The sequence below is a fragment of the Haemorhous mexicanus genome, chromosome 25 (genome assembly GCF_027477595.1).
Source record: "Haemorhous mexicanus isolate bHaeMex1 chromosome 25, bHaeMex1.pri, whole genome shotgun sequence".
Classification (NCBI taxonomy): Eukaryota; Metazoa; Chordata; class Aves; order Passeriformes; family Fringillidae; genus Haemorhous; species Haemorhous mexicanus.
The window spans coordinates 6,053,676-6,062,887 of NC_082365.1; the positions used below are offsets into that span (position 1 = coordinate 6,053,676).

General features: G+C 57.5%; 1 protein-coding gene across 1 annotated transcript; it reads left to right on the forward strand.

Annotated features, from left to right (window-relative positions):
• Positions 1-1,128: 1,128 nt before the first annotated feature.
• SYT2 (synaptotagmin 2) lies at positions 1,129-8,678 on the forward strand. The gene is made up of 8 exons (XM_059867560.1): positions 1,129-1,304; positions 1,444-1,613; positions 2,939-3,055; positions 3,274-3,441; positions 3,592-3,759; positions 4,180-4,297; positions 5,514-5,647; positions 6,436-8,678. Exons 1-8 carry the CDS (start codon positions 1,139-1,141, stop codon positions 6,640-6,642), a joined length of 1,248 nt encoding a protein of 415 aa, XP_059723543.1. The 5' UTR covers positions 1,129-1,138; the 3' UTR covers positions 6,643-8,678.
• The last annotated feature ends 534 nt before the right edge of the window (positions 8,679-9,212 follow it).

Genomic DNA, 9,212 nt, shown 5'->3' on the forward strand with positions numbered 1-9,212 from the left:
GGCTTCTTGAGGGTGAGGAGGAAAGAAGAGATGCAAGGAAGAGGGGACACTCAAGCCACAGCTCACCTGCCCCCAGAAACTCCTTCCTGGGTTATCTGTGATCCTGCTTGTCTCTGCTTCCCCTGCTGGAGAGCCTGGTGTTCTCCTTAACCCCCCTGGCACTGGGCATGCCCTGGCATTCTTCCCTGCTTTGGTCTTGCAAGCTGCTTTCTCATGGGGCTGTGGAGGCACTTTGGGGCTGGAGCTGGGGTTGTGGGGGTACTTTGTACGAGGTTTGCCTGCAGGAGTCAAAGCCACATTTACAAGACAATGGCTGTGCCCATCCTTGGTGGGTGCTCAGACCCAGCTGGGCTGGGGAGGGGGTGCAGAGTGTGTTGGGCTGTTTGTGACCTGAACACCTTCCCTGGCTCCATGGAGGAGCAGAGCTGGTCAGGGGAGCCCTTTGGGGTTGGGAGGTGTGGCACCCAGGACATGGTACCTGTGACATGTGAGTTGACCCATTGACCTGACTGAACCTGCTACTGTAAAGCCAGCTCTTCCCTGCTTCCATCCATCCTCAAAATGTGCTCTTCTTCCTGGGGGCTGGAAGAAGAGCAGTGTATTGCTGCTGTTCCCAGACTTGGAAACTACCCTGGGGCTGGGAGCAAGTCCTGAGGTCCCACACCAGTGCTGGGTCCCTGTGGGTGCCCCATGCCTGGAGTCACTGCCTGAGAAAAGGAGCAGATGGGAGGGCTGGATTTGTCCCAGCCGACCTCATTCTTCTTCTCCTGGGGTTGCAAACCCCCTCTGCTCATCTCAAGGGGCCTTGCCAGGTGAACTCCTCCCAGGAGTGTCCCCACTGTCCCCAGGAGGCTCGGAGCTGGCACCATCATTGATGCAGGGCTGGGTGATGCTCCCAGTGGCTTTGGAGATGTCAAGGACCAGGAAACCCAGGGGCCAGCTGGGCTTCCCACAGCTTGTGGGGGATCCAGGTGACCTCTCACAGCCATTGGGTCTGTGCCCCTCTAGCAGAAGATGAGGTGTCCTGGTGCATCCCTGCTGCCCATGCAAGTGCTGTCCTGGGGACACTGGGGAGGAGTGGGGGCAGCAGGGATATGTGACCAGTGGGTGATGTGTTCCAGGGAGCCCCTGACCCACCATGACCTTCAAGCAAGCGTCCATGATGGCCCCGGAGGCCACAGCCAGCACGCTGCCCATGAGCACCATGGAGAACTCCACGGAGGCTGCGGGGCCAGGCGAGAGCAAGGAGGACATGTTCACCAAGCTGAGGGACAAGTTCATGAATGAGCTCAACAAGATCCCCTGTAAGTAGCTCCTTTCCCAGGTGTTACTCTTCTGATGGCCTCCCCACTGCACTGGTCCCAGTAGAACCTGTGGAACAAGGTTTTTGGGTGGCTGGGAGGGAGCTGCAGGGCTGACCAGGACACTGGCTTTTGCCCACAGTGCCACCCTGGGCCCTCATTGCCATTGCAGTCGTGGCTGGACTCCTCATCCTCACCTGCTGCTTCTGCATCTGCAAGAAGTGCTGCTGCAAGAAGAAGAAGAACAAGAAGGAGAAGGGCAAAGGCATGAAAAATGCCATGAACATGAAGGACATGAAGTCAGGCAACCAGGTGATGTCCTCCTGGGCTGCTTGGCCAACAGCTCCTCTGGCTGAGTTATGGACTGTGTCAGGGCACTCACAGATCAGGCAGCAGATTGGATGGAGCCACCTGGACCCTGGGATGGGACAGTGGAGCCAGGACCTGAGACAGCAGCACTGTCCTCTTCCAGTGTCTGGTGGCCCAGATGGACCAGGCTCAAGCCAGCCTTGATCTGCCAATGTTTCACCTGAGCCAGGAAATGTTGATTTAGTCCCACCTCCCTCTGGGTCAGACACATTTCTCTGAGCCTTTAGCTGAGAGGGGAGGCCCACCAGCCCACCAGGCCAGAGCACTGGGCAGTTTGGGATCCACAAAACATCTGTGGTGAAGTGATAGGTGCTGCTAACTCATCCTGGTGGCCAGCCCAAGGCAGGCTTTGGTATCCACAGGCTTGGGGCCACCCCAGCCATTTCAATGGCCTTGACCCGTGGCCATTTGGAGGGGTGGGAGAATTTGGGTATCTGTTCCTGCTCTTCAGAGCCATGTGGGCACCATGGGCATGCAGACAGGGCTGGAGCAGGAGAGGGGGGAGGTGTGAGGTGGGATTCCCCACTGGAGAGCGAGGGCTGCGTCCTCTGGGGCTCCGCAGGTGGCACAAGCCCTGATCCCCCATGCTGCCAGGTCCGTGTAACATGGTTTCTGTGTCTCTCTTTGCCCACGGTGCTCTCACTGTCCTGCCCTGGCTGCCTCTCTGCTTGGGGACACCCTCCATGTAAGTGTCACCATGAGCCTTCTCCGTTACCTGCTTCTGGGTGGGATGGGGGACTGGGGACACATCAAAGAGGGGGCAAGGAGCTGGGACTCCCACCCCATGGACTGTGCTTGGAGAGGCAGGAAGAGGGGTGGATTTCCTGGGGACAATCTATTTCTGAGCCTACAAAGCCTGGAAATGGCCCTGATAAGCCCTTAGCTCTGGCTGTAGTGCTCCTCCAAGCACGGACTGGGGGCACAGGACCCACCACCTGCAAGCACCAAAGCTCCCTCCACTGCAGTCAATTGCTTGTCCTGGCACCCTTGGCAGCCCCCCTGTCATTTTGGCTGGACTAGCACCAGGACCTCCCTGGGAGCTGCGTGTCTGTGCCATCCTCAGTGCCACCCCCAGTACCACCCCAGCCTGCTCTGTCTGTGCTTCATGTGCCCAGCACGTGGGTCCCCCTCCCTGTGGTGGGGAGAACCTGGGAGTTGAGATGCCAGGAGGGTTGGGGTGCTGAGGTGCCCAGGGCTGTGGGGCTGGGGCTGCTGGGCTGGGGCCGTTCTGCTGAGCTGGACCTCGGCTGCTGTTGCAGGACCAACAGGACGACGATGACGCAGAGACGGGTCTGACAGAGGGGGAAGGTGAGGAAGAGGAGAAGGAGCCAGAGAACCTGGGCAAGCTGCAGTTCTCTCTGGACTACGATTTCCAGGCAAACCAGGTGATGGAGGGGCTGGGGCTCAGCTGAGGAGTGGGGTTTCCCCAGGGTGGGAGTTGGGAATAGGACAGGTCTGTGCTGGACCTGGGAGGCACATGAGGGAAGGAGCAGCTGGGTGCTGTGTCAGAGGAAGTCCTGCCCCATGTTGGACTGGAGATGAGCCCTTGGCAGCTGCAGGGCATGGCTGGGCTGTCTCACTGAGGACTCCTCTGCCCTTCCAGCTCACAGTGGGGATCCTCCAAGCTGCTGAACTGCCAGCTTTGGACATGGGTGGCACCTCAGACCCCTATGTCAAGGTGTTCCTGCTCCCTGACAAGAAGAAAAAGTATGAGACCAAAGTGCAGAAGAAGACCCTCAACCCTGCCTTCAATGAGACCTTCACCTTCAAGGTGAGCCCTGCATCCATAACAAGGACCTTGTCTACCCCTCCAGTCCTTCCCCCTGGCTGTAGCAGTCCTGTGTGTTGACTCTCCCTTCCAGGAGCAGGTGGTCCTGGCTCAGGGTCCCCCTTGCAGCCTGGTTGCTATCCCTTTGTGCAGGTGCCCTACCAGGAGCTGGGTGGGAAGACTCTGGTGATGGCCATCTACGACTTCGATCGCTTCTCCAAGCACGACATCATAGGGGAGGTGAAGGTGCCCATGAACACAGTGGACCTGGGCCAGCCCATCGAGGAGTGGAGGGACCTGCAGAGTGGAGAGAAGGAGGAGGTGAGACCAGCCCACACCAGCTGAACCCGTGGCTGGGGGCCTGGGATGGGGGCTGGCTGCAGGGTGAGCTCTGCTTTCAGGGCCATCGCACAGCTCAGGGTCCCAATCACTGTGGAGTCCCACCAGGGTACCATGAACATCCTGGCAGTCATTACTGGGATCTGACCTGTTGTTCCTCTGAGTGAAAATGTTTCTATAACAAAAAATAATCAAGACTATAAAACATCATGAGTGCTGTGCTGGGCTTGGCTTGTCCTGGACCCAGTGATCAAACTCTTGTGTTGGTGCACAGGGTGCCAGCTTGTGCCTGGACTGAGCAGGGTTTGGCACTGAGCAGGTTTGCATGTGTGATTGTGTCCAACCACTGGAGTCCCAGGCACTGGTGAGGCTTTGATCTCCCCTCCTTGCTCTGCTTGGCAGCCAGAGAAGCTGGGAGACATCTGCATCTCCCTGCGGTACGTGCCCACGGCTGGGAAGCTCACTGTCTGCATCCTGGAAGCCAAGAATCTGAAGAAGATGGATGTTGGGGGCCTCTCAGGTGGGTGTTGCTCAGGGGCAGCCTCCCTATGCCCTGCTGGGGGCTCTCAGGATCCTCTGTGGGAAAGGACTCTGGGGCCACCTGTCTGGCAGAGCTTGGGAAAGCCCCCAGTGCCTCCTCATGCCTTGGAGGCAGCCCCAGGTCTGGCTGGGGGGTGAGGGGAGATGGGCATGGGGTGCCTCCCCAACTCTTGGTAAGGACCCTTTGAATTTGGTCCCCCAAGATGATGCAGGATCTGGGTGGTGAAAGTGCTCCTCTGCCATTTGCTCCTGGTCCTGCTCCTCCTTGACCTCATGGCCAGGGACCTCAGCTGACAGCATGTTTTGTGCTTAAAGTGTCTTCCCAGCTCCATCCTGGGGCTCAGCTCTGTGCCCAGGGGAACTCAGCTCTCTCCAGACATGCTTTAACCACGACAAGAGCAGTACCTGCATGGCTGGAAGGATTCAGCTTTATTGTGGGCTTTCCTGCTCCAGAAACAGGGGTCAGGCCAGAGCCCACCCAATGTCACTCACCTGACAGGCCACCTGTCACTCTGCTGTCCCCTGCCTTCCTACAAGGGGGCCCACGGCATAGAATCCCAGAATCATTACTGTTGGAAAAGACTTCCAGGACCATCAAGTTCAACTTGTGCCTGGTCCTCACCTTGTCACCCAGACCAGAGCACTGAGTGCCATGTCCAGGCATTGCTTGGACAGCTCCAAGGATGGGGACTCCACCACATCTCTGGGCAGTTCCAATGCCTGACCATCCTTTCCATAAACAAATTCTTCCTGATGTCCAACCTGAACCTCCCCTGTCTCAACTTGAGGCCGTTTCCTCTTTTCCTGTCCCTTGTTCCGTGGGAGCAGAGCCCAATCCTCCCTGGCTGCCCCCTACTGTCAGGGACTTGTGGAAAATGAGAAGGTCCCCCCCGAGCTTCCTTTTCTCCAGGCTGAGCTCCCCAGCTCCTTCAGGCTCTCCTCACTCTCCTGACTCTCCAGACCCTTTCCCAGTTCTGCTGAATGCAGGAGAGCTCCATCCATTGGCCAGTTGCTGCCACAAATCTTCCCCAGCCCAACCATTTTGTCTTTGGCATCCATCCACAAACCTCAGACTGTCTTTACTCAGGGCAGTCTCTCCCTCACCCTGGGCTGAGATGTCTCCTGGGACCAGGAGGTATCCCAAGGGTATCCCCAGGGCACTTCAGCTCTGGCTAATGCCCCATCCTGACCCCCAGATCCCTACGTGAAGATCCACCTGCTGCAGAATGGCAAGAGGTTGAAGAAGAAGAAGACCACAGTCAAGAAGAAGACCCTGAACCCCTACTTCAATGAGTCCTTCAGCTTTGAGATCCCCTTTGAGCAGATACAGGTTTGTCTGATGACTTCCCTGGAATGGAAGATGTCCTAAAGCTGCCTGAGCCCTCATCCCAGCCCTCCAGCAGCCTGAGCCGCTCCTGCTGAGCTCCTGGTCTGGTCACCCAGGAGATTCTTCCTGTCTCATCTGGGGCCTGGGCTGATGCTGAGGGCAGCTGGTGTGGGGGCAGAGCTGGGAGGCTGGGCAGCACCCATGGGAGATGAACCCAACCCAGATCACGGCTGAAATAGGGCTTTTCTCTGCTCCTGATCCTACAGTGCTCACCCTAAGCATAACAGGGTGATCCTGGGGGTATTTTGGACTCTTGACCACTGCCTTCTGCCCCTCCATGTCCTGTGCAAGTCCCTGCACGTGGCCCTTGCCCCTGCCCAGTAGCCCACAGCTCTTGCCCAGCCCCATACCACACCTTGGTGACCTTTCCCAGGTGAATCAGCTCAGGATGAGCTGGGCCCCCCCTGGGCTCTGCACTCCTTGGAGAAGGACATGAAGGAAGCAGGGAGGGGCCCCTGCCCTGCAATGGGACAAATGTAGCTATAGTAAAATCTGATACAAGAAAAGTGAGATTTTCTCAGATATAACGTCCAGCAGCAGTTTGGATCCTAAAAGGGGAAGTTCACTATCTTAAAGAGATGGTTTAAGAATGTTTTCTTCACATTTGTTAGAGATTTTCATTGCTTCTTCTTGGGGCTCATCCTTGGGGGATCCCTGGGGCACCCTGGGGCTATGGAGCTGTCACGGCCACCGTGCCTTTCCACCCCTCTAAACAAGGTTTCCTCCTTTAGAAAGTGCAAGTGGTCATCACAGTGCTGGACTACGACAAGCTGGGGAAGAACGAGGCCATCGGCAAGATCTTCACGGGCTTGAACTCCACGGGCACGGAGCTGCGGCACTGGTCTGACATGCTGGCCAACCCGCGGCGGCCCATTGCCCAGTGGCACTCGCTGAAGCCAGAGGAGGAAGTGGATGCAGCTCTCGGCAAGAACAAATAGGCGGCTCTGCCGCGGCGCGGCGCTGCGGACAGCTCACCCAGAGCTACTGATACCTCAGTTCTGCAACCTTCCGTTTGGTTTTTGTTCTGTTCTAAGCTGAAATGCCCTCCGATGCCTCTGGAGGAGTATCCAGGCAGTCCCAATAGCTTCCAGGGGAAGAGGTTAAAGACATGGATGGTTCTTTTTGTTCTTCAGCATCGCTCCCTTCTGCTGCATGTCCCATTGCCTCTGCTCGCCATCCCTTCCCAGTGCAAAGCCAGCAGCACATCTGGGACCTTCCCCAGCAGCTGTATCACCAGCCTGCAGCATTGCTGCCACCATCCTGCTCTTGGGATCACATGGGGAACCGTGGAACGTTGCATGGAGGTGATACTGGAGCCTGATGGTGCGAGATGACGAGACTCACTGTGCTTGGCTGGGGCATGACCAGCAGTGAGACAGAAAAATGGTGCAGAAGACCCTCTGAAGAGACCCAGGTGCCTCCCCCTGGCCCTCCCCAAGGAAGGCTGAGTGCCCCTGGCCAGCTCCGGGTTTGGGTTCTCTGAGGAGAGGCTTGCAGGGGCCATGGATCCTGCTGTGGTGGTGGGGTGCCAAGCCCTCAGTGTTGCAGCAGGAGCTGTGGAGGCCAGTCTGGGCACAGGGAGCCTCCAGGGCTGCTCCAAGGAGACACAGGGTGAAATGTGGATGCACCAGCAGCACTGTGTGGATCACCACCACCAGCAGCAGCACAACCTCTGTTTTGTCCCCAGAGGGGCAGCGCTGGGTGATTTGCATCTGTGTCCCACCATGCTTGGTGAATCCCATAGATCAAAATGCTTCCACAAGGCAGGTTTACAGAGGTGTCTAGATGTGATGGGGGCAGCCTCCCCAGAGCTGCACCAGGTGTCTCTCCAGAGACTGTCCATTGCATGTCCAATCACTGCTGTGGGCACCCCAGCCTCAGGGCAGCCAGGGGGCCATGGGGAGCTCCAGCCCCACCACCTGCTTTGGGTGGGGATGGCAAGAGCAAGCCTGGGACCAACAAGGGACCAAAGCTCCCGACCCCCATGATCTGCTACTCCCCACCGGGCCATTGGCTCTTAAACCCACCCCGTCCTGCTCCCCTTGGGGTTATAAGCCATAGCCATGACCCTCACAGTGGCTAAGAGCTTCTCTAGGCTACTTCTCCCACTGTCCCAGAAAAGCTCCTGAGCCAGAAACACAGTTCTCTGCAGGTGGAAGAGGGTCCAGCAGCCCTATCCAGTGCAGTCCAGTCTGTACTGGAGCACTGATGTTAGCTCTTGTCCCTGTCCCAGCTCCAGCTGCACAGCAGCCTCACGCTCTGGTCCCTTTGGCTTCCCTGGACTCAGTGCTGGGGGTTCCAGCACTGCAGCAGTGAAGGGTTGAGTCCCAGGGATGTGCTGGCACTGGGGACACTGCTCTGGGGGTTCAACACCTGGGCTGGCACCCAGGGCCAGGGACACAGTGCCAAAGCTGAACTCATCCCAGTGCTGTCGGATGCTCTAGGAGCTCCCACAGCTCTGACTTCCCAAAGGGCATCCTGTCCATCTCCAGAGGTGGGGAGACGATGGGACACTTGGTGGCAGTCACCGGGTTTGAAACTTGGCTCGGGGAGTTCAAATGGACATGGGGACCAGATCCTGTCCCTGGAGGGTTGTGCAGCTCTGGGACAGGTCCCCAGGGCAGGACATCTCCATCTGTGGGAGGTTTGGGGCTTGGATGGCCGAGCTGCAGTGTGGGAAGGGGATGTTGGACAGGGACCTCTAATGACCACCTCCACCACCACAGCAGCTGCACTTGACCATGCCCTGGTGAAGGTGGCACTGGGGCCATGCTGGGTCTGCAGGGATCATCCAGCCAGTGGTCTCTCAGGGCTGTCTCCAGCTTTATTAAGTCCCTTTTCCTAATGGATGTGTCAGTGTCAACAGATGGGGTCCTGCCCTGCCCCTGTAGCCAAAGGGAGAAGAAGTCTTGGGATGCTTTTAGTAATGGGGAGCTGGAGGGGGGCTGATGTCCCATGGTCAGGAGCACTGGTAGGACTCAGTCTCATTTTGGGGTCCATTGGGGGAGAGGGGGTGTGGGGTGTGTGGGGGCATTTGCCTCACATGGAATGGGTTAAAAGGGGAGGAATTAGAAAAAGAATTGAAATCCTTGTTTGCAGACAGCACATGTGCATGGCCCTGCAGCCTTCCCAGGGAAGCAGGTGGAGGTGTGTCTGCACACCTGCATATCTGCACATCACACCTGTACACCTGCACACCTGCACATCACACCTGCACACCCCAGATGCACCCCCTCCTGTGCTCCCCCCCGCCCGTCCGCCCCCAGACCCACCGCATCGGCCGGGGTCCGGGGATCCACGCCAGGAGTGGTGATCCCACCTGGCTGCTTTCATTCAGACTCTTTAAGCCTTGGGGGAGGGGGAAGACTGTGACTTTAATACATGATTTAATTTTTTTTTAATAAAAAAGGGAAAACCAACCAACATCCTGAAGCCATCTGCGCTGCCTCTGACCCGCCCCTTAGCTGTGTGTAGGTAAATTATATGGAGACATAGCTGTATATACCAC